This window comes from Mycena indigotica, assembly GCF_014461135.1.
Source record: "Mycena indigotica strain 171206Taipei chromosome Unknown Mind.scaff0008, whole genome shotgun sequence".
Taxonomy (NCBI): Eukaryota; Fungi; Basidiomycota; class Agaricomycetes; order Agaricales; family Mycenaceae; genus Mycena; species Mycena indigotica.
This window is the reverse complement of record NW_023503007.1, coordinates 2571514-2595067: the sequence shown is the minus strand read 5'-3', so window position 1 is coordinate 2595067 and position 23554 is coordinate 2571514. Positions and strand designations below refer to the sequence as shown.

Genomic DNA, 23554 nt, shown 5'->3' with positions numbered 1-23554 from the left:
CGGCTCGCCTCTACTACCGGAATGTCTGGCGCCATCACGGGACTCCGGAGAAGTACGTCTCCGACCGCGGCTCGCATTTCATCGCGGACTTCACCCGAGAACTCTGGCGTCTAATCGGCATCAAGCCTGCCACGTCCACCGCGTACCACCCGCAGACAGATGGTCAAACAGAGCGCGTCAACCAGGAGCTGGAGCAGTACCTGCGGATCTTTACCAACTATCAGCAGGACGACTGGGATGAGCTGATTCCGGCCGCGGAGTTCGCCTACAACAACCACGTTCACTCCTCCACGCAACAAGTCCCCTTCATGACGGACACGGGACGACTCCCGCGCATGGGCTTCGAACCCGGAGTCCGTTCCGCTATGGAGTCCGTGAACGAGTTCCGCGACCGGATTGCCACTGGTGTTGCCGAAGCCAAGGCCGCGCTCACTAAGGCCAAAGAGGAGTACAAGCGCTACTACAACCGGAGACGCACTCCGTCTCCGGAGTTTAAGGTTGGCGACCGTGTTTGGCTGGATGCCTCTGACATCAGGACGACTCGCCCCTCGGAGAAGTTCTCCCACCGCCGCCTTGGACCGTTCAAGATAGTCGCGGAGATCAGCAAAGGCGCCTACAAGCTTGACCTCCCTCCGCGCTACTCGAAGCTCCACCCGGTCTTCCCCGTTGTCAAGCTCGAGCTCGCCCAAGACGACCCCTTCGATGGACGCCCCGGCTACGACCAGCCCCCTCCGGACCTCGAGGACGGAGTCCCGGAGTGGGAAGTAGAGGAAATCCTGGATGCAAGGGTGAGGTATAAACGGCTGAATTACTTCGTCAGATGGAAAGGCTACGACGCGTCGCACGACCAGTGGGTCCGCACGACCAGTGGGTCCGCTTCGACCGCGTCTTCGCCCCGGAGAAAATCGCGGAGTTCTATCGTAAGTACCCTGGCAAACCACGGCACATCGCCTCTGCAACCTTCGACTCGATTCCATTCCGGTCTATGCGTCGGGACGCCGCATTCAAAGGGGGGGATGATGTCAGGGGAACCTCCCTTTCGGCCCCTCGGAGACGATTCCGATTCCGGTCCGACTCCGCTGTCAGGCGCATCGCCGCCCCCGCCTGGCGATCCCCCTGGGACCTGGCCTGCGACATGGCGCAGGCATACTGCACGGAGCAACGATCAACCTTGGCGCGTCAAGAGCGCAGTATATAGTTCCGCTACCTAGCAGGCGGACCCTTAGAGTTTCTTCTCTTTGGATCCTCCCCTGCTAGGTCAGCCTCACTTGTATTTGCTTACTTCTATTCACTCTTTGGATCCTCCCCTGCTAGGACCTTGATCTCAGGCCTCCGGGGTTGCCCTTACAGCGGCGCTAAGTATGTACATCTGAGTAGGTAATTCTGTCGAGTAGCTGATTTAAGGAGTCCTAGTAAGTAGCATCGCGTCACAGAGCCCCCCCAGTCCTTGAAGCGGTGTTAAGGCTCGTCAATGTCCATGCTCTCCCCGTTCTCTTCATTCTCGTTGGTCGAAGTCACCGTAGCGTCGCCCTGGGTCGTTGTCCCTGCCCCCGGCGCAGTTGCCCCTTGCGGCTGCGCTGGGCCTGGCGTGGTTTGAGCCGTACCAAACACCATTGCTGCCCAGCCTGATAGCGTCACCGTCAGTGGCTCTGCTTCTTCCTCCATTGGTTCCGGCACCTTCGTCGGGCGGCGGGCACTCATGAGCGTCGCTCTCCTGCGCCTCCTCTGACAGGTCCCCGTATAGAACCCTGCTGAACAGCGGTGATGAGCTTGTAAATGGAGCACATCTAGAAACTGATCAAATAGAGCAAATATTATGATTTGAATGCTCTAAATACTTGAGAACATTCCAAAGTTATAGCAGAATTAAATTAGTCTAGATAGGTCTGGAGACCTAGATGAATCCAGAACGGCTAAGCATACCAGTTCTGGACCGCTCTAGCAGCACAGCCACAGAACTCCGGCCTAGACCTGAACCAGAACCATTGGTTGTAGGAATAGAACATCCCAATATAGAAGATTGATCGTCCAGAATATTCTAGAATGCACAGCCACAATGACTCCAACTGAGTCATACTGACTTAAAATGAGTCAGAGTGCTTCTTTGTCACATCATTGGTTTAATTGTCACATCATTAGTTATTTTTCTGAACAGTATATAAGGAGCTCACATGTAGTAGATAGAAGAATAGTGAACACCCCAGGAAACTACTAGTTGTGACGCTACCACTGTCACACTAGCTAGTTTTGCTGTGGGTATCAACCTTAAACAGCGATTTATCTCAGAAGACTGTTAATTGTGGCAGTGGTGTCACATTAGTGGTTTTGCTGAGGTTACCAACCTTCAGCGATCCTGTGTATAGTAAGACACAGTTATAGTGAATTTGTGCATAGTAAGGCACAACCAGTGAATTTGTGTATAGTAAGACACAACCATAGTAAACCCCGTGCATAGTAAGGCACATCTTAGTAAACCCCGTGCATAGTAAGGCACATCTTAGTAAACCCAGTGCATAGTAAGGCACAATCATAGTAAGCCCCAAGTAAATTGGCTACAGTAACAGTCAGTTTGCTTACCTGGTAGTTGAGTATTGGTACTCTTCTGCTAAAACCCTCAACAAACTTCAACCCTTTTATTGTTCTTTGTTCATCCTTGAAAGTTCTCTTTAATCACAACATTCAATATTTAAGTTCCATCAGTAGCACATCTGAATCAGTTAGTCGTTTCCTGCGGCTCGAACCCCGAACACAAACACACACATATTTTGGATTTGATTTAGTTGGTTAGATTTGATATTTAGCTACCTAGCTCATTTCCTACGTGTATTAGCGGGGGATGCCAGCGCCCGAGACGGATCTCCCTCTCAACTTGCTGCTTCTTGTCACGGTTGCGACGCAAAGGCCCCTTTCTTGTAGCGGCAGTAGCAAGCGGCGAAGGAGGAGAGGCTGGTGGTACGGGATCCAGGCGGGACAGTAGCGGCGGCGCCATCGGAGCAATCCTGGCGGCCAAGGTAGCGACTAGCCTGTCGAGTAGTGAACGTTCTGCTTGTTGCAACCCATCGGCCATGGGTTCAAGCGCGAGACCGTACCCGCCGGAATCACGTGGCCGCTTTATAGATTGATCTGGCCCAGTCACTCTTAAACGCTGGAGCCGACTGTGAACCATTGCTGCTCTGAGGGTCCAGCGGAACGTCCACCTCCATCCTAGCAAAGTCGTCTACTAATGGCTGGCCAGTCCTGCCAAGCCTAGGCTCGATCCCAACCAGAGTCATGGGCACCAGCTCATACAATGGGGTCGGCGCGGGCGAAGGTCCTCTTGGTACTTCTGGTGTTGTCGTCGTGGGTTTGGCTACGGGCGCCGTTGGTAGGTTCTCCGGCGCGGAAGGGCCCGTGGCTGACGTCTCCATCTGCATAATACTCGGTCCCTGAGCCGAAGCCCCCGGCTGCACTTTGCCAGCGCCTACTCCCAGTCTGGATTCCAGCTGGTCATAGATGCTGGAAGCGAACAGTTGTAGCCGAGAGAACTCCGCCGATGACAAGTAATTGACTTCCATGTCATACCATTCCCGGCCCAAGAACCCGAATCCCGCCCGTCCCGCAGCGATGTCAGCGAACTCGAGAATTATTCGGTCACCGGCGAGGATTATCTGTACCAAGTTGGCATGTCCCTGTGATGGAATCTATTTATTTCCGACGCGATAATACTATTTCGAAAGAGCTAGCAAGATAGATTTGATGAGCTAGATCCCCAGATGCACCTAGTAGAGCGAGCAGGGCAATCCGTGAATCCCCCAAATACAAGACAGTGATATAAATACTAAAACGAAATTGATAGAATCAAGGAAAATCTCGAGTAAGAAAAGTCGTCCATGTGCATAATTGTATAGGTATCGTTTCGCCCAGAGTCAAAAATCCAGGTCCAGATGACTGGTATTGCGTGTATTGGAGTCAATGACCTGTGTAAATCTTCCGTGTTCGCGACCATCTAGTTTGTCTTGTGAAGAATCCCTCGATCTTGAGTAGGATAAGTGGATAGCTCTGCTTCCCAGCTTTCGATTGACACCAATAACTCGTATCTTGTGCGTATGGCCTCAGCGGTAGTTGTCCCAACTCTCCTGGTGCATTTCCAATGTTCAGATGATCAGTTCCTCGACAGTGTTTTAGAGTCGCCGTTGATCACAGGTCCAGGCCCCAATCAATTGAGTAGGTTTTCGCCGTTTAACCGTCCCTTGGCACTCTCGATCCTCCAGCATGATCCGAAACCACGTTCCAATGATGTCAGTTGTCGATACCAACAGAGATAGGGGTGTCCCTTGTCTAGAAGTTGTCGATTTCGAGTCTCCACTGAGCGCCAAACCGAATATGCCTTTTAGAATACACTCCCTTTGGGTATTTTGCATAGAATTGGATAGATTCTAGCAAGAAACGGGCTCTGCGAACTTTTCCTAGTGAAGATTTTGGAATCACTGAGAGCGATTTGATAGATTTTGACTGGATTTGATTGGTTCTTGTGCAGATATCTCCCTAGTTGACCATTTGGGACTCATGTCAACTCTGAGACGTGCGCTGAGCAACAAAATCGACAAAAATAGTTGTTTCCTGGTCTGTCCCAGACTGCGGCTTATCACCGGCGCCCCCTCAGACGCTCCGACCTACCCCCGACCCTCGTCCTCGGCCTCCTTCGCCCCCACAATCACCAATCCATCAAGACCCTCCCAACGATCACCTTGGGATAGAGCCTGCGACGCCGCTCAGGCCTTCTGCGCTCTACGTCGGCAGTTACGGACGACCAGTATATAGTTGGCACCCTAGCAGGCGGACCCCTAGAGTTTCTTCTCTTTGGATCCTCCCCTGCTAGGTCGGTCCCTCCGTGTATTTCCCGTAGCTTCTATTCACGCTTTGGATCCTCCCCTGCTAGGCTTTCGTCAGAGTCTACAGGGTTGCCCTTACAGCCACATCACATTTTTTGGCCAAAATACTGACCCATTTCAATCAATTCTGCGGGTCACGGTCACATGGGATTTTTTTGGCTGAAATATTTCGGCAAGTCACGGGTCACAGCCCATTGTTTTGGTCCCAAACCGTCCCGATTTGGAGAAATCTCAAAATTTTCGCACCTTCCTATTTAGGTAAGAGGTCACACAAAATTCGGCCTGTGGCCAGATTGAACCTTTCGGCCAAACAGTCACGGGTCACAGGCCCGCTGAATTGAACGAAATGGGACAGTATTTTGGTAAGAGCTATTTTTTTTTGGTCCCACAGCATCCTAATTAGGAGGATTTTCAAATTTTATGCACCTGCGTCACAAACTTATTCAACAGTTCCAGATTGAAGATCCAACAGATGAACAGATCTATGATTATGGATTGTACTTGATAGATTTCATTCTTCAGAAGTCTGGAAAGACATTAGGAGACTTCAAGCCAATGCCAATTGCTACAGGAAATTGGGGAGCTCTAGAGGGCAATAGACTAATTGCAGAACAGTTAGATTATGATATTGAAATGCAAGCCCAACAGGCAGAAGAGTGTATTCCACAATTGAATGCTGAACAACGAGCTGCCTTTGATGCTATTTTTAATGCAGTTGTTAATAATCAGCCTCAGCTCTTTTTTTTAAATGGTCCAGGAGGTACTGGAAAGACCTTTGTATATAATACTCTGTGCTATGCACTTAGAGGACGTGGTCTTATTATCTTATGTGTTGCCTCATCTGGAATTGCAGCTCTTCTTCTTATAGGGGGGAGAACTGCTCACTCCACATTAAAAATTCCTTTAGAGCTGTTTGAGGGGAAAACCTGTCCAATATCTAAAGGATCAATGCTTGCAGGTCTTCTCAAAGAAGTAGCATGCATTATCTGGGATGAATTACCAGCTCAAGATCGCCGTGCTGCTGAAGCAGTAGATAAGACTATGCAGGATATCCGGGGCAGCAACCTTCCCTATGGTGGGGTAACTGTAGTATATGGTGGTGACTGGCAACAAACTCTCCCAGTTGTTCCAGGTGGCACTAAGAATGTGATTATTGGATTTTGTCTGATCAGCTCTTATCTGTGGAAACAAGTGAAAGTTCTCAAATTGACTCAGAATATGAGACTGGGTGGTCCTAATGCTCAAGGGGAGGATGCAGAGTTTGCCCAGTGGCTTCTTCAAATTGGACATGGCACTAACTCTGATGCTACTGGAAGTGTCACACTACCTGAAAACATGAAGCTGCCTGAAAATAATGTTGCTTCCCTTATTGACTCTGTCTATCCTCATATTGCCACAATTCCTGCTATACACCAGAATGACAAATATTTTCTGGAGAGAACTATCCTTTCTGCCAGAAATGATGATGTTGATGATCTTAATCATCAAATTCTCAATCACTTCTCTGGCCCACCTAAAGTTTTCCAAAGTGCTGATTCAGTTCAACATGAGGCAGGAGCAGATGCAGAAAATCAACAATATCCTCCTGAGTTTTTGAACTCTCTCAAGGCTTCAGGATTACCACTAGCTAATCTTAAGCTAAAAATTGGGTGTCCTATAATTGTTCTTAGGAATCTTGATCCTGCTCATGGTCTTTGCAATGGGTCAAGGGGAATCTTAACCCAAATCAAGCCCCATGTACTTGAAATTCGTCTCATAGGAGGGACTCATGCAGGCTCAAAAGTCTTTATACCCAGATTGACATTCACACCTTCTATTCAACAAATTGGTATTCCTCTGAGACGTCGGCAATTCCCTTTACGTTTAGCATTTGCAATGACTATCAACAAAGCCCAGGGCCAGTCTGTGGATTATGTTGGTTTAGATCTGCGAGTTGATGTGTTTGCCCATGGTCAACTATATGTTGCTCTCTCCAGATGCACCTCAAGCCAGAGGGTGAAAGCACTATTCAAAACCAGCACTAATACAAGAACAAAGAATGTGGTATATCCTGAGGTTCTCAATCATTAAAGTATGTATAATTATCTTATAATTCTTTGTTATAGAAAAATCAACTAATTATTTTTCTTAGTCTCTTTTGTTTAATCTGAATATTTTTCCTGATCCATCTTATATTAATGAAATTATGTATGTCAATAATTATTTAAAATAAAATTGAAGCGCGCCGTAGGCACGGGTTATTATACTTGTTAACTATTGAAAAGGTCAGTCCTTTCAATCTTGTATGACCATAACTTAGCTTCACTGAAATTGAAGCAACCTCTCAAAATCCCTGTGATACATCCCCAGCAAGTCTTGGCTGGTCTAATCTATCATTATGTCTTTCAATGAGTATATGCACTAGAGCATAAATATTCACAGAGACAACATGATAAAAAAATGACTTACCATTGACAAAAAGCAAAGACTCACAACTGAGCATGCCAGGCATTGCCACTGGCCAGCAAGATAAAAATGGAGTAAAACCCTCTTTCTTAGAGTCTCTCCCTTTGTGTAAATATAATTTAGCACAGATCAGACTAAGAGAACCGGGAGCAGGATCTACGAAAGTGATGTTTTTGTAATAAGCACTCAAATGTTCAGCATAGAATCGACAAAACTGTAGGAGGGCTGCCTAGCTCGGTGATTATCAATTGTAGGTTGCAATCGACCGAAGTATGCCGAAGTATGCCGATCAATCATCGGGCCATTACAGTTGTTTACCTATGTTTACTTTTCATGTTTACATGTGTTTCAAGATACATAAGCGTATGAAAAGAGTAACCAATCATAGTAGTAGTCGCTGTTCCAACTGGTGAGAAGGGAATTGTTGTTTTCTTGCGAAGGATGAGAGCACATTCAAGGCATGAGGTCGACCTGATTCCTGTGCACGATCGAGGTGCCTAGGCTCGATCCGAATTCCAAATCCCTGGAGTCATGAATGGATATCTTGAACTAGATATCGACCTACCCTTCGCGCATACTTGGACATACTAAAATAGGTGAAACATCTACAGAGTAGTATTGAATGATTTACCGCTTGAAAGTAGAATTGCGACGTTCTCCGAGAGGATGGCCCAGAATCATACTCATGTTGAACTTAGAAAAGCCAGCTATAAGAAAAGAATGAACATAGCGGGAATGTAGAAGAGACGACGTACTTTCAAGGGCAAGTAAAAATCGAGGGAGCATCAAAACCTGCGTTCCATCCCACCCAACAGCACAGATATCGAGATCGAATGCCAATAGAACATCTTTTGCGGTTGCGGGAAGTTTGAGTATAAATTGAAACCGTCGAATAGGATACTCGGAGTATACCATCATGGTTTTCAATGTTTTGACCGCATGTAGAATAGCATCGGGTGGAAGATTGGATCGAACACGTCCTTGACTTTGGCGATAGCAGCATCGACCGTCAATCCATAGATGAATATGTCGATGTCGGAAGATTCCCATAATCTCTCCAATCGAGCTCGAAGAACGGGAGAGGCTTCAGTCAATAAACAGCCAAGTACGGATCCGCCAGCGATGAGAAGATTGGTGAAATCAACTCCTTCGAGAAGACCGAAAGTGAAGGACGAGAATCGGGAAGCGAATTCAGCCAATGAGGGTTGAATATGAATGACAGGATTGACATGTTTAGCAAAGATTAACGACCCGCTGGAAGGAGGCCGAACAATTGCGCGACTATAACCCGTCAAGAATGAAGTTGTCCAGCATAGTGCTGCGTCGTCAAGAGACAACAGTCCATATGTGGCCATTCCCGGAACATGGGTAGTTTCTTGTATGACGGCCTCATGCTGAGAAACACTGGGAATGGATTGAGTACGGTTAACATAGAGTCTATCTCTACTCACAACTCATCCCAATCGAAATCTTCTATCGTTTTGACATTCCTCTGTTGTAGTTAGCCAAATTAATTCGTGCAGTTTGATACAACTTGCATGTAAAGCTTGCTTCGCGGCTCGACGAATGATTGCCAAAGGTATTCTCGCAATCAGGTGTTCTGGCAAGGTTTCGATAACCTCCCAATCCATATCATCAGTGTTTTGAGGTTTCGCAACACTGAGATCAATAAGAGTGGGAATTCTGGGAATTGCTCGTTCAGCTCGAGCTTGTTGCGTTGCAAGTCGTTTCGATAGAAACAAACAAGGAATATCGGACACGTCGTCATCTGGGAGAGGTCGACCAGTATAAGCGACCAACATGGCAAAAGGAAGAAGCGTTGACTTTGCGTCTCAGATTCGTAACTCGATGCGATCGGAAATACCCCGGTGCCGAGAAGCCGATTTGTCCAGTGCGTTCGTCGTCTGACGAAGAGATATTTCCTCTCCACATCTCTCTGACCAGTAACTCCACAAGACGACGCTAGTGAAATGACAAAGGGTGTCCGCAGGCTCTTGCCAATCTTCACGAGCTCGGTGCGGCGATTCATCCCGGTGTTGTAGAGGTACTCGAAGCGGACGGACACTTCCCGAAGGGACTCGGTTCGCTTGTCGGCGTGAGCGTCGATAGAGTAGAGCGTGTCACCCATGGACTCAGCGACTTTATGAATCTTGGCAAGTAAAGCATTTCCATGGGCAAAGATGATGAAAACATTTTTGCGAGCCTCAGCCCCAGTCAGTGGATCAACGAAGGGTTCGACAATATCGGTGTGATTCATGTAAAGATTGCCACGCAGAACTTGCCACAAAAGACGCTCGAAAGTGAGGATTCGAGTTCGGTCAAGAGTTCCAACAACAAACTCGAGATCGAAGTGCGATTGTACGAGGCCTGGGGAATGAGGTGATGGAGATGCAATTGAATACTGGTTTTTGCGCTCATCGTGTGGCAGTAAGGGGACTGAGCTGTCGTTAAAGAAAGTGCGAATGTCGCTTTGATGACGTTGTGTCTGGAAAAAGTTGAAAAAAGGGCAAAAGAAGGGAAAACAGGCTAACCTTGTAGCGGTCTCCCGTAAAACATAGCGGGCTTCAACCAGCTTCTTGATCCGTTCGCTCAGAGTCTGGTAGCTTTCATTCATCGTTATCGGACGGGCTTCATGTTCGGCAAGGGTCACGTCGAGTTCGTCGATGGTCTGTGGCCGACGGGGACCAACAGTAAATAATGGAGCGGAATTATAGATGGGGCAGATAGGTATAACGTCCTTCGCCTTCTCAGTCTGGGTGGAGAAAATAAGCCAGGCTGGTCTCGGATGCAGAGTTGGATTTCGAAGTTGAATAAGTAGATTCCGAAACTCGACTAGTATCCCATGTTACCCCGCGTCATAGGCACAAGAAGTGTCTTCGACTTGATCATACGCGCAAACCAATCAGTCACCTTGAAAAAAAAATCAGAATGCGCGCAAGCGTCCGAGCAGTCTCACGAATTGAGTACAATGGCCCGCCGTTCTTGCCATTGGTGACGATGATCATCTCCGTCGAACCCTTGTACGGCTTTAACTTCGTGCTTCCCGAATCCAAGGCAACGATGTTGGCGGTGAAAATACCGGAATGAGCCATAGCCTTCATGACCTGCTTTTGCTCGACGTAGTCAATGGCGTCACCCAGCGCGAAAATGTTGGAATGGCCGATGAGCTGAAGAGTGGGTTGGACTTTGATTTGGCCGCATTTGTGGAGGCACCAAAGTCTTTGCTCCTTGCACTAGTCTTCCTGCCGGAATGCGCGACTGTAGATCTGCTTGTGAAGGTACAGGCTGGAAGTGTAGCTAGAAATTATCAGCATGCGTCGTCAGGTTGGATCGACCACGGCTCACTGAGTCGTTGATCTTCTTATAGTGCTTCAAAAACACGGTCACACTCTCCAGCTCCTCCGAAACGCTATCCTTCTTCCGTCCCTTGAGTTCCTCCAGTTCCTTCTTTGTCCGCGCCAGAAAAGCAACAGCGTCCCCACCCCGATCCGTGCCTCCATTTTCACCCGCATCTACCCCAAGCCATTTATGGGCCAGTGCTTCATGAATGGCCGTCTCGTCGTTCAAATATCGTCGGAGATCCGTGGAGACTTCACCGTCTTTGCTGATGTTAATGTTGATGCCTTTGCCATTGCTGCCCGTACTCCCCGAAGTCTTGGCCAGAGTCCGTGCAGAAGAGTACAACGCAGCACATTCTAGATGTAGTTTCGAGATCAACGCAGGTGAAGGATGCGACTTGGGGAGTGGCGGGCCAGGCGTAACATTGCTGTCATAAGCAGATTTGAAGAGCAATTTACGTATGGCAAGCGTCTGAGCATCAGCCAAGGCCAGCCTAGATTTCGAGTCAACGTGAGCGAGTAGGGCTGGGTAACAACTTCACTTTGCCAATGCATTATTCACGTTCTGCGTCAAATCAGGTGGCTTTGCGACCCCAGCGCTGCTTCCCGACCTATCCCACTGTCCAAGAACCGTCTCTCCGATATACGACAAAATCCCACTGACTCGATATAGCAAGTCTGCTGCAACGTTCAACTGGTTGTCTTTGCCTTTGCGATCCGCCTCGGAAATGTTTCGATTCCGTTCGTAGGCTCCGAGGAGCGCAACCTTGGCATGGGCAAGATTTGAGAGGGCGAATGCGTAGGTGAGCAGTGCGTATGCCAGCTCTGCGTAGAAAGACGGTAAAGCCAACCGAGGCGAGTGGTGGAGGAAGTTGGCAGAGAGCGTGGTTCGCCAACTGAATACTTCAACGAGTTTGCATCAGAGAGACAATGGAGGTCGAGAAACGCACTGGGCTCAGACTGGAGAAGCTCTATTTGGGCATTGTCGACGCATGCAATCAAGCCACGCAGTTTGGGTAGGTATTCTTCTAAAACCTAGTAAACTCGTGAAAGTGCTCTATTTCATGAGTTGTTCGACGCACTTTAACTAGGTTTAGATGGTCCTTCTCCTCAATCTGCGTGCGTTTGCTCTCCTTCAGCACCGCTCGCAGGTTGGCGCGAGACTGGGTTGCGTCAAAGACATCATTTGCCGTTGGGGGTGGTGAATAGCTTCTTAAATGGCACGAGAGCAGTCTCCAACAGGTCGTTTTGGTCAGAAACAGTCATGCGAGGGAGTATGGGCCGGGAGACGAGGTAGTCCACCGGATTAATGAGTGTAACTTGAGCAGAGGCGTCACGCTCTTGTTTCGTCCATCTTCCGATTCTTCGTCCATGGCCAGTGAAGAAATGAAACATACGACAGCCTGTCACTCATCCCCATAGCCTTGTACTCGTATCGTACCGATGCCCCCCGCTCGCAATCTGGATCGCAAGTTCAAAGTTAGTCCGGTTGAGTTCTGTGAAATTGTAAAAAAAAGGCGTAGATTGTAAGTGGTTGGATGCTGAAATATATATACTGACTTTCTCGAGGGAAAAAAAATGGAAGAATATCGTGAAGAAGTCTTCAAAGATGAAGAATACTCTCGCTGTGTGTTGCATGAATATAATTCGGCAAATCTAGTGAATGTTTGCTCCCACACACGCGAAGGGAAGAATGGATACACCTATATAGTCGACAGCGCTGATCAAGACATTGACTTCCTGGTCGTCGGTTTCGTTACCAATGTTGCCTTGGGTCCCATCAACCAAAATCTTGTGCAAGTAGTCTGTTACCACTGAAGCGTTGACTGAGTTACTCTAGAAACAACAAAATTCACGACGAACCTCATCGCTTCATCCAAACCATCACGATTACCGGGTTCGACGACCAGATATTTCAAGCGACAGCCAAGGCCATGCGTCTGTTCTCAGATCGACTGGTCGAAAGTGGTTCAGATATCTTCCCGCTGGTTTCTTCCTCGTCATTCGGCAATTATCCAACCATCACTGCAGGAAGTCGACTCATGACACCGTCGAGAAACAACTGTTTTGAACCTGCTGTAATACCTGAAGATCTTGACCCTCAAGGTTTATGGAGCGTTGGAATGCAAGCCAACAATACGTGTTTACGACAGACAATGAAGTGGCTTTGCATGACCTGCTTGGAGTGGGTGCAAATGAGTATTTTTTTTTCCTTGCATAGCGAAACATCGAGTTGAATTTTTCAATCAGAGAACGTGACGTCCGCGACGATCCAGCTCGCAGTTCATTCCGACAAGGAAATTTGGTGGAAATTGCATTCAACTTGCGAGCAGCGCCGTTTAATAAGGACAAGCAAGTCCTCTGTCACCTGGACCGCATCATTCGCATTAGCAAAGAAGCGACGACGGTATAGCTTAGTAAAAGATGGGTTAGCAACTGACATTGACATAGGACCTTGCTCGATTCGAAGAGACCAAGTCTACTAGTGCTCGATACGACAGCAGACCAAGATCCAACCCAGTTAAACGGATTCTGTCAATGCCGTATCTTCGCAACGTGAAACAGCGTCGGAATCAGGAGTTGGATGACTATCTTACGGAGCAAGAGGAACAAGAAGAGGGGAGCAAGAGGAACAAGAAGAAGGGGAGGAGAAGGAAGAATGAGATTACTGCATCGATGAATATGTTTTTGTATCAATACTATGTAACATTATCGAGTTTATCGTCCTGGAATCTCATCTCAGAAGGAGTCGGGGACTGGCGCCTCGCCGCCACTACCGATAATAATTTAATACCTTAGCTAGCTGGTTAGCTAGCTGGCATTGAATGATCGTATGATCTCTCTTTCTTTTGTTATCAAATCACCCCATCAACCGCGTTTACCGTTCTGAATCTTGTGACGGGGTGCCATGTCTCCCTTACTGAACCTTCATCGAGCGTTAATCCGCTATGCACCTTGTCGTGCAAATTCGTCGAAGGAAAAGTGGGCTCAAGGTATAAGACAGGCTTTGGAGGTGCTATATTTATTTATTTATATATGAAAACTGGTCTAGTTTTGAAATGTCTATTTTGTGGAGGCGTACCTCGGGCCATCGTTCCTTTGTGGTGCGAATTCATATCCAGTTTCCATGGCTTACTTGAAGGTTGTTGGCTTACTTGAAGGTTGTTAGCCCCTGCATCCCTGGCATTGCATGCGTCGCATGCCTCATTACTCGACTGTTAGCCTGCACGGGTCCAGTTCAAGACTTTTGTGGTCGAGGCCACACAGTGGCTGTCATGGACCTTCAAGTTGCCAGAGGGCTCTACCGCTATACTTGCTTCATCGGTGCACCGGCCGTGGACCAATCCAATGGGAAGAAGATGGAGAACCGAGGAGCGGTTTTATGGAAACGTGCACAAGAGAGCTATGGGATGGCAATCAAACATTACATTACACTGGTTCACCGAGATGACGACTAAGTAATTATTCCACTGTACTGAGGTACATATGAACTATCAATTACACCGCATCTGAGATAGACCAGAGTGAAATGCTTCAGTCTACCCATCTCTCGACGACGAGGCGTCCAGCGGGGAAAGATGTCTCTGCGTTGCAACCTTATGGGAAAGTTAGAACGATCGAGAGCAAGCTGTAAGCATTGCAGTTAGGATGAAGAAAGAGAGATTTGAGTCCACTCAGATGAGCGAATGTCATTGTTGACGATTGACGTTGGAAACCGTTGGGTCCCTCGACTTCGGCAGACAGTTGCGAAAATATGATGAGCAAACTCGACCCAATGAGAAAAACTTCAACCACCACCGTTCGAAGCCTCACCCAACCGTCGGTAACCCACCCAGCAGAGGCAATAGTTACCGCACCATAATTTGACGAAAGTCCTCCAAGACCTCAAGCCGCATATTGGATACAACTTGCAAGCGGTAGTGCATAGCGGAAGGAGCGGAAGGTCGTTGTAGGTGGTTGAATATGGATTTCTTCGAGTAGTGGAGCATGTAGTAGTCCCTGTGAGCGAACGTATTGCAAAGCATTTGGGGCAACAATTGCGGTGGCCTTTGTCAGAGTGAGTTCGATACTTTGGGGAAGGGGGGCTGTGTCAAGCAGTGGGCTTTGGCGAAGATTCTGCGCGGTGCCGGGTGCCCGATCATTGTTGACACATAGTATAGTGAATGTGAACAGGTACGGTAGATACGGGGGAGGAGCGGTTCGCGGTAGTGAGGACGGCATGGGAAATGGCGATTAGGATTCGCGGTCACGCTTGGTCACGCCACCGCCACTTTTAATTTAATTTGAAAGTTGACACTTACGCAAACCAGAAACGCTACGCAGGAAAGCAAAGGTCCACTTACACCTATCCTCGTTGCCTTCTACAGGCAGAACGCTTTCCATCTCAACACCCTAACTCTGAATCCTAGGAGAGAACGAGTGAGTTTGGGAATACACCACCGTGGTAGTGCGCGCTTCATCTCTCCCCTTCAAGGTTCTGACGTTCAAATCCAACTCACTCCGTTCTTGCGATCATTCTCTTTACTGGCTATCACCATTTAGTCGACGGTTCTAAGGTCTTTGTCACCCCTCGACATGCCCTCGTCATCCTCTCCGCTCGCCTACGTCCCCTTGCATTCGCAGCCTCCTTCGTCCCCGTCCTAATTCTCTGGTTCAAAGTTATCGACGCAACACCAATCAACCTTACCCAGCCTGACCTACTCCCGCTACCGAAAGGTGCTCACGCTTCCTCGCCGGGTGGTCACTATAGGCCTCCGGTTGCGCCAAGAGGTTCGACGTTCATAGTATGGGGTGGTCAACCTACTCGAAAGAAAGTTAGTATAGCAGAAATCAACACCAAAAAAAATGCTAACAGAGCAAGTCAGGAATACGGTTTCGTTTGCCCTTGAGTTTAAATGGCATCATCTGCGCTACTTCCTGCTCCAGTTTCGCTCGTTGTCCTGGCTCGTTTGGCATGGTTCATCCGCCTGTTGCGCACCCATGGATCATACCCGCCAGCACGTCGTCGATTGATGTCAAACTCGACTTTGGCAAGGATGGGGATGAGGGAATCACGGTCAAGACCTGGTAAATCAAGCGCGGCTCGGGAAGTTGCTGGCGTTTCAGCTTCACCATCGTCATCCGCATTGGATATGGAGCGCACTCCCCAGATTTCGCTGGCACTCTGAAGATATTAATATCGATTGCTAGTTCTCTAAGTAGATAAGCCTCAAGTATTCCGAGCCATAGCCAAAGACCTTCGCAATCGGATTCAGAGTTACAAACGGTGCGACCGGCTACGGTATTTACTTGACTCGGGTACGACAAATCAGCTGCCGTAATCCTGGATCATGTGCGCTAAAACTTGAATATCTCCGCAGACCCATGCGTCGAATATACCTTGCCACTCCTTCGATCTGGGAGGTCCAAGGTTCAAGTAGAGACTCTGGAGCTTTCTATGGTTATCATTGGCAACGGCCGAGGCCTTCATCGTCCTGGAGATGCGCCGAACCAGATCTTTGGCTCCATGAACGGAGAGACTTGTGCCAGCGACTAAAAGAAGATCCACTTCTGCATTGCTCGCAGCCGTCTCATCCCTTGCAATATACTCTCCGATAGATTCACCATCCGGGTGGGCCTCGTTGTACAACACCACCGAAGGCCGAAGAAGTCCAACTCGACGCTGCCGCCGAAGACTTCGATCGCGTGGTTGGCCGAGTTTTTCTATGCATTTAGGACAGGAGATAACGGCGGCGCTACAAAGTTCGGAAATATACTCTTGGGTTCCAAATGGCGTGGAACAAGCGGTACAATGCATGCGATGCACGGTGCCATGCAGCGGGACACAGATGGTGTCCGTAGAATCCGGGTCGGTACCGACGGGCCGTAAGCCGGCTTCGATTTCAAGGCCATCAACGTTCTGGGTGTAGACGGTCAAGGGTTCCCCGGTTCTGTAAACTCGCAAGGAGGCGATGGAAGGCAGTGGGTTTCGCCACGGACGCCTTCTCGTGAAGCTGGCCAATCACTTGATTGAAGTCCGCTATGGAATCAAGGGACTGCGCGAGTGAGCAGAATTCGAGCAAGCGGCGCTCATAACTGACCCGGAAAACTTCCAAGGCATCGAAAAATTGGCCATTATTGAGCTGTAACTGGGGATCGACGGTATTCCCAGGCTTCGGCCTGGACCTGTGGCTACCTCGAAAAGCAGGGATGCCTGCCTGAACCGAGATTCCTGCGCCTGGTAGCCGTAAGCTCAACTATGTTCAATGGTATGTTGCAACGACGCACCACAGAGAACTACAATATTTTTGGCTTGGTCAATGGCGCTAAGGACTTCAAGGATATCCGCAGATGGGTTGTGGGAAGGCTGGATGTATGAGGGCAGCGAACGTTGCTCTGGCCCTGTTGCCGTGTTGAGATCAAGGGGAATGAGGAGGGTCATCGTGTTGAGGGTAGGATTTGAACTGGAACGGGGGGGTTAAGTACGCAGTGCTACTCGTTTGCTATTCCAAGCGGTGGGTCAGATATCCGTTACTCTCAGACACTCGAGGCTGATCCGCTTTCGCAGTGGATCAAAAGCTTCAAGTCCGACCCGCTTTTTGATCCACCTTTCGATCTGGTCGTGCTTTCAGCGTCGATCTAGATTTCAAGTCTATGGGTGTTAGGTTTTAGATCTTAGAGATGTACAGATACGCACTTCAAGAATATCTTTGAATAGGTCAGCCCATTGGAGCGGCGACGTCCGGGGCGGGACGGGACGGCCCAGGCTACAGTTGAAACTTAAAAGTTGGTTAACTTCTCGGCGCTGAAAACTATTGGATTCAATTGACGCTTGTGAGAGGTTTCATTCAGCCAGAAAGTGGTTTCTGTGGCATTCTCCGGAGTCCGGACTCAGGCAGCGGCTGCAGCGATTCGGAGTTGCAGTACACTTATGGTGACTGGTAGTCTATAGCTATCGACCTAAGCTATACAATGGGTGGACTGATAAGCCTTCAATGCGCGCCTTACCGGTACGGTTTTACGGAGCAACAACGAAAGGTCGAAAGCTGGGTCGTGTTGCGTCACAACCGTAGCTCACGTGTTCCGAGTCCTTCTAGTTGATATTATTATTATGTATCTCGACCTTCAAACCGTTGTTTGGATGTAAGGCGCAAGTTGACCCGATGCAGTTCTCCACTTCAAAAGTAAAACCCGCTGCATTTTCAAAGTTATCATGAATTACGATTCGACATGCCAGCCTTGATCACGATCGGATCTGACGCCTACGAGTACGAAATAACCGCGTCACCCAACTACAGCCCCAACTAGACCGACAGCACTATTCCATCTGACGCTTAGCGACGCCAGGCGAGATTGCGCTTGATTAGATCGAGGACTTGGGTCCTAGAATATTGCGCTGCCGCTGGGACTCGGCCTCCTTGGGAGACCTGGCGGTCGACAATGGAAAAATCGAACGTAACCAACCATTCGGAAGCTGTTAGATCGGACTCTTGTTGGTTGGACAACGCCTCGGACGAAGTGGAGAGGCGCTGGTAGACTTCCTTTACGTCTTGATGCAAAGTTACCAGATTTTTGAAGGAGTTCGGGGCTGGGAATTGGACGATGCGAGTGGAAAGCCACACGATAAAATCATGAAGCTGAACGCTCTGCCCATTCAGTTGCACGGTCGCAACTAATCCCTTGGCTGGCCATTGAAACCCAATTCGGGCGGCCATGGATTGGACGACCCGCACAATTTGACAGTGCTTGTAGCCCACTCCGTAGGCCGTTTCCACGAGTTCTTCTAAAGGGCCTAAATCCAACTGTAACGATTCCAAAGCTTGATTTTCCCTGCGAGTTTCAGGTGGTCGATAGGCAGCGTTCGAGGGACCTGGGAGAGCCTGAGGGTAGTTTCCAGCAGACGGTGGAGGACTACTATCGTGAGCTAATATCGCCATGTTCTCTCGTTCGTAATCGAGGTCGGAGTCGGATGAGTACGTGGGACGCAGGTTTCGGCTGTGTGGTGAAAAATCCAACTCCGTCTCCTAAAAATATGAATATTGCGGATTGGGATCAAAAATGGATACGGAAGGGTAACCGCCGCTCACCCATAAGTACAACACGAAGCCCACAGAGTTGGGGTCGGGGGGCATGCCGTGGACTAAGCGCAATCGGCTTTCCGGAGGGAAAATTGAGCGTTGTAGAAGATCGTGAGTGTGTCCCAACACTCGATAAGGTATATCTCTAAAGCGTCGTATGTTGGGATCCACTGCTTTGTCGGAAGTACCAACGCCATAACCCAACGTAGATTGCCATATCGAGCGGAATTCTTCGGCGTCTAAAACAACCTGCATGAAGAGGTCTTCGACGAAAACCGAATGGAGGTCAGGAAAAGGACTTGGGTCGATCTTGATCACCAGATTCTGCTCTGGTACATCCAATCGTTCTAAATGAATATGGAGAATGAAAGAGCTGGGCGTCATATTACGCTGTCTTTCCCTCCAGTGAGCCTCGTAGTCTGTGGGGCTAATAAACCCAGCTTCGTAGCCAGGCACGAGGCGGAGCTCTGCCAGAAGCAAAGGTAGGGCCGTCAAAGCAGGAGTACCATCCACCGTACTGGCGTCGCCCGGAGGTAGACGAGGAGTGCCACGTGGGACTACGATGCGACTGGGATAACGAGGCCTTGGAGGCGGAGGTGAGCTTGCAGTCGAAATCGGCGATCGAGTGATGGGTTGGCCGCGGCCGTGCCAGTGGATATCTTCTACCTCATCCGAGCCGTCCGGTACCGTTCCACCAACTCCTAGTTGTGCATGACTCGGATCCGGGCGTAGACTTGAAGCTGACTGAGTCGGGGTAAGCTACGATGTGGGCAGCGCTGGAAAGTCACCATAAGAGGTCGAATCTCTTCGCTAAGGGCCCGGGACGGAGGCTCGGAAGGGGAAGCCTCGTGAATAATTACTGAGGCCGGCGATAAACCAGTTCCTTCGCCGATGGAATTCACCTCTGAACCTTCGCTGCCGCTGCCAGATGCAGAAGCCATTTGGTTCACTGGTAACGTGGATAAGCGTTAACGAAGCCTAGTAAGGCGCGTCCAAATTGTGATTAGAAGCCTCACCATTCAAGCTGGAGCTGGGACGCCTCAGGTAATTCTGTCTATCGGGAGCCGGTCTAGATGGTTCATAACGTGCGCCAAAGACGGAAGAGGCAGTCCCCGCATTCAAGTCGACTCCGATAGTTCCAGATTCAGATGAAACGGTCAAATCATTTTCTGTAATGCGCTGTCAATAGATGTGCGAGCCAGTTGGACGCCCACTCACCTTTTCGCCGCCGCCGACGCCGCTTGCTTGGCGGGTCGTCCGCGGTAGCTGATGCTGCGGGCCTTTTGCCAGTCTGATTACCATCCGAGTCGTCTGTGTCTAGGGAAGCGAGCGCTGACGAACGAGCAGTGGGTCGACGAGGTCGTATGCTTCGTCGAGGGAGGGACATGGCGTCAGGACGGAGTGTCTGGATCACCGCTCATACGCCGGTGGTTATAAAGACGAGGAGCGGGAAGTGTAACTTGAATCAAACTGCCGTGTTCCGTCCAGTCCTTTGATCCATGAGTGATAAGCTTCAGGCAATCCGGGCGATGAAGTGCGGAAGTTGAAACTCGTAGCAACGTGGAGGAAGTTGAATCAATTGCGAGCAATGAGCGGTTACAGGATTTGTCAATCTTATGAGGTGAGAGTGAGTCCATCTGTGTTACATAAGCCGACGGTCGCACGATGCGTTAGAATTAGGGCTGGTCTACGATACGACTACAAATTTCTGTGACGAAGACTTTGCCGTCTTGTTCATTTTATTGGAAGCACGGGTTCCATCATTATTACCCTCCGTTTCTCGCAATAGAGTCCCACACAGACCTTCCTTTCGACACACTCTTCAGGCTCCCCCACACACAACCTGAGCGTAGAAGTGTAGAATAAGCGGAACTTCTGCGATCTTTCCATACGACAGTTCAACGCGATCGATGGCATGCATTAGGTATGCAGTCTGGGATGAGGTGAGTTGTGAGGAGAGGAAAGTAAGTCTGGCCAACGTTCCATTTCATCTCTTTTGAGTATTGATTCGAGTTGCGGGTAGTCGAGCTCCACGATGGCCCCATCTACCCAAGTCTCGTAGGTGGCCGATGGGTTGTCGATCGCAGCTGAAAGAACGGAGTTGGCAATTCGGCTTTTCAGATGAAAGCCGTCCCAAAATGCTTTGTACTCCGTCGCAGGGATATCAAGAATGTACCACGCTTCCTTCGTTTCGATGTACACTTGTCTTTTGAACTGTGAGAACCATATTACTGTCTTCGAACAACAACCTACTCGTCCAAAGCCTCCTCATAATGGTGTGCGTTGAATCCAATTATGTCGACTTTGATGAAGCATGTTTCGGTTTCGGCGTCAGATTCATTGTCCCCAAGTTGGTTGGCAACTTCCGTGGCCAGCCCGGCGGCACCGAAGAGACCGATAATGTCGTCTCTGTCAATTTCCAGAGGGTTGACCAGCTCTCGGCCATCAACCTTGAATATAGCGAAAGCAGAGAGTCTACGAATCGGAGTGCCGTCGTCCTCGCCGCCCGTTTCTTTGAATCGAGCAGGTAGTTCAGATTCTTCTACGGGAATGCGGCCATAGTAGTTGAAATAAACGGGGTCCTCAGGATCTAGGAGGCCCTGAGTGTCAGCTCAATAGAAAAAAAAAATTAAAGAAAAATACCGGCAAAAATGTCCCGGTCATCTTCGTCAAAACTATTCAACGCAACGTTTTTGGGGGGCTCAGAGCGGGGAGGGGACGGGCAGGAGTTGATAGATACATGGGAAATTCGAGAAACAGTGTCGCGGACAAGCATATCGTTACGGGGCCGTTTACGAGGCGAAAGATTGGGACTAGTAGATCGGGAAGACGGGTCTGGAGGAGAAGGAGAACAAATTCGTTTTTGTGGGGAGCGCGGCGGAAGCAGAAACGTAGGGAACAAGTACCGTGAGCCGTGCAGCGCGTTAATAATATGGCGAGCGTAACACTTTGACTGTTGATGCACGTTGATGGCAGGAGAGTTGGTGTGACACCTTTGCGAGCGAAGTCACAGTCACGCCCATTAACATTAACCGTGTCGTTGCTCCCCTACTACAACCATCCTCACAGAAAAGATATGCTTGCTCGGAATGAGCTGTCCTATATAGCCACCTACAACGTCCTGTTATCATCAGAAACTTCTTCGAAAACCTTCCAGGGGGAGGCAGAGAAGGACATCGAGCCTGGGATGGCGGGAATTCGGGTAAACGCGCCAGAAGACGCGCAAATGAACCCAGAGATGGATAAAAAGACAACTGGTGCGTCTCTAGATACTTATTGTGACGCGCCTCTGACGCGTCAAGCAGCAACGAATACTCAACCGCGAACAAAAGAAGCTTCTCGTAGAGCTGGAGGACAAATGACACTCCTCAGTATGTCCTAATCTTAGGAGGAACTGCGCATACTCATCATATCGACGCAGGACGGTCGATCTGCGGCAATACTTGCCGCTTTGTTTCAGCGAAGTCGTCGACGATCTGCTGCGTCTGAATCCTCCCAACAAAGACATCAGCGATCAGGACGAGGTCATCGACATGAACGGCATGCACAGTTGGACCAAGCAGGGCTCCCAGACCATATTCTTCGGAGATTGTGAGTCCTGAGTTGCATTTTCTCATCTTGTTTTTAACATTCTGCAAACCGCTGCTCAGCGACGTTGCTCTCGCCGTCCGCGAAGCTCATAGTGCCCATATTGGACATCTCATCACTGTTCGTGGGATTATGACCAAAGTATCAGAGGTCAAACCACTACTACAAGTCAACGCCCACACCTGCGACGTTTGTGGATCGGAAACATTCCAAGAGGTCACGAACAAGACTTTCGCGCCACTCTACGACCGTGGCAACACTGAAGAGTGCGAGAAGAATGACGTGAAGGGTGGTTTGCATATGCAAACACGGGATTGTCGTTTCAGTCCGTTCCAAGAGATGGTAATATCATATTCGCCATTGGTATTATCTCTCCCTGACCACTGTTAGGCTGACCAAGTTCCTGTTGGCCACATCCCCCGTTCCATGGCAATCCACGTTTGCGGGAACTTTACACGCCTTATGAACCCTGGCGATAGGTTCATCTTGGTGGCATTTCCCCCGCCCCCCGTTCCCTCCACCGGTTTCCAAGCCACTCGTGCTGAGCTTCTCACGGACGCGTGCCTGGGCGTACATGACGTTCACCAACAAAATCAACGATATCGCGACATGGAGACAACACCAGAGCTCGAAGCGAAGATGCAGCAGGTCCACGGGCAGGACGGCTTATTCAACAAGCTGGCCGGAAGCATCGCTCCCGAAATCTATGGTTACTCAGACGTCAAGAAGGCGCTTCTGCTTTTACTTGTTGTAGGGGTTCCGAAAGTTATCGGGGATGGAATGAAGATTCGTGGGGCGATCTTGGTGTTGCGAAGTCCCAACTTCTGAACTACATCTCCAAAATTGCGCCTTGGGGAGTCTACACGGCCGGTAAAGGCTCTTCTGGTGTTGGGTTAACCGCGGTTATTTATGCGCAATCCTGTCACAGACGAAATGGTCCTTGGTGCGTTATTTTCACTTTTCGTTGATTTTTGACTGACCAATCATTGAAACAAGCACCGAATTTGCTGCATCGACTAATTCGACAAGATGGACGACTCTGATCGTACTGCCATCCATGAAATGATGGACCAACGAACCATCTGTATTTCCAAAGCTGGTATCTCAACCACCCTCAATGCCCGCACCTCGATTCTTGCAACAACGAATTCTCGGTACGGTCATTATAACCCACAAAGTCTCGCCTGCGAGAATATCAATCTTCCCGCGGCATTATTGTCACGTTTCGACCTTCTCCAATGTCCCCTCCTTCTTC

The 23554-nt window shown here is 49.2% G+C and overlaps 4 protein-coding genes across 4 annotated transcripts; 3 read left to right on the top strand and 1 right to left on the bottom strand.

Moving 5' to 3' along the window:
• Window positions 1-10218: 10218 nt before the first annotated feature.
• On the bottom strand, window positions 10219-12435 carry MIND_00938100 (BRO1 domain-containing protein; the record flags this gene model as incomplete). Its single annotated transcript, XM_037366001.1, has 11 exons — window positions 10219-10226; window positions 10273-10483; window positions 10530-10613; window positions 10662-11148; window positions 11197-11273; window positions 11319-11557; window positions 11605-11689; window positions 11737-11817; window positions 12215-12279; window positions 12336-12357; window positions 12415-12435. The coding sequence occupies 11 exons, from the start codon at window positions 12433-12435 to the stop codon at window positions 10219-10221; spliced, it is 1380 nt and encodes a 459-aa protein (XP_037217413.1).
• A 329-nt stretch (window positions 12436-12764) lies between these two features.
• On the top strand, window positions 12765-13453 carry MIND_00938000 (uncharacterized protein; the record flags this gene model as incomplete). Its single annotated transcript, XM_037366000.1, has 3 exons — window positions 12765-12853; window positions 12905-13061; window positions 13106-13453. 3 exons carry the CDS (start codon window positions 12765-12767, stop codon window positions 13451-13453), a joined length of 594 nt encoding a protein of 197 aa, XP_037217412.1.
• Window positions 13454-13562: 109 nt separating this feature from the next.
• On the top strand, window positions 13563-14112 carry MIND_00937900 (uncharacterized protein; the record flags this gene model as incomplete). Its single annotated transcript, XM_037365999.1, has 3 exons — window positions 13563-13647; window positions 13707-13758; window positions 13824-14112. 3 exons carry the CDS (start codon window positions 13563-13565, stop codon window positions 14110-14112), a joined length of 426 nt encoding a protein of 141 aa, XP_037217411.1.
• A 7675-nt stretch (window positions 14113-21787) lies between these two features.
• Window positions 21788-23127, top strand: MIND_00937800 (DNA replication licensing factor MCM7; the record flags this gene model as incomplete). The annotated part of the gene is made up of 4 exons (XM_037365998.1): window positions 21788-21968; window positions 22017-22082; window positions 22262-22641; window positions 22690-23127. The coding sequence occupies 4 exons, from the start codon at window positions 21788-21790 to the stop codon at window positions 23125-23127; spliced, it is 1065 nt and encodes a 354-aa protein (XP_037217410.1).
• Window positions 23128-23554: the final 427 nt, after the last annotated feature.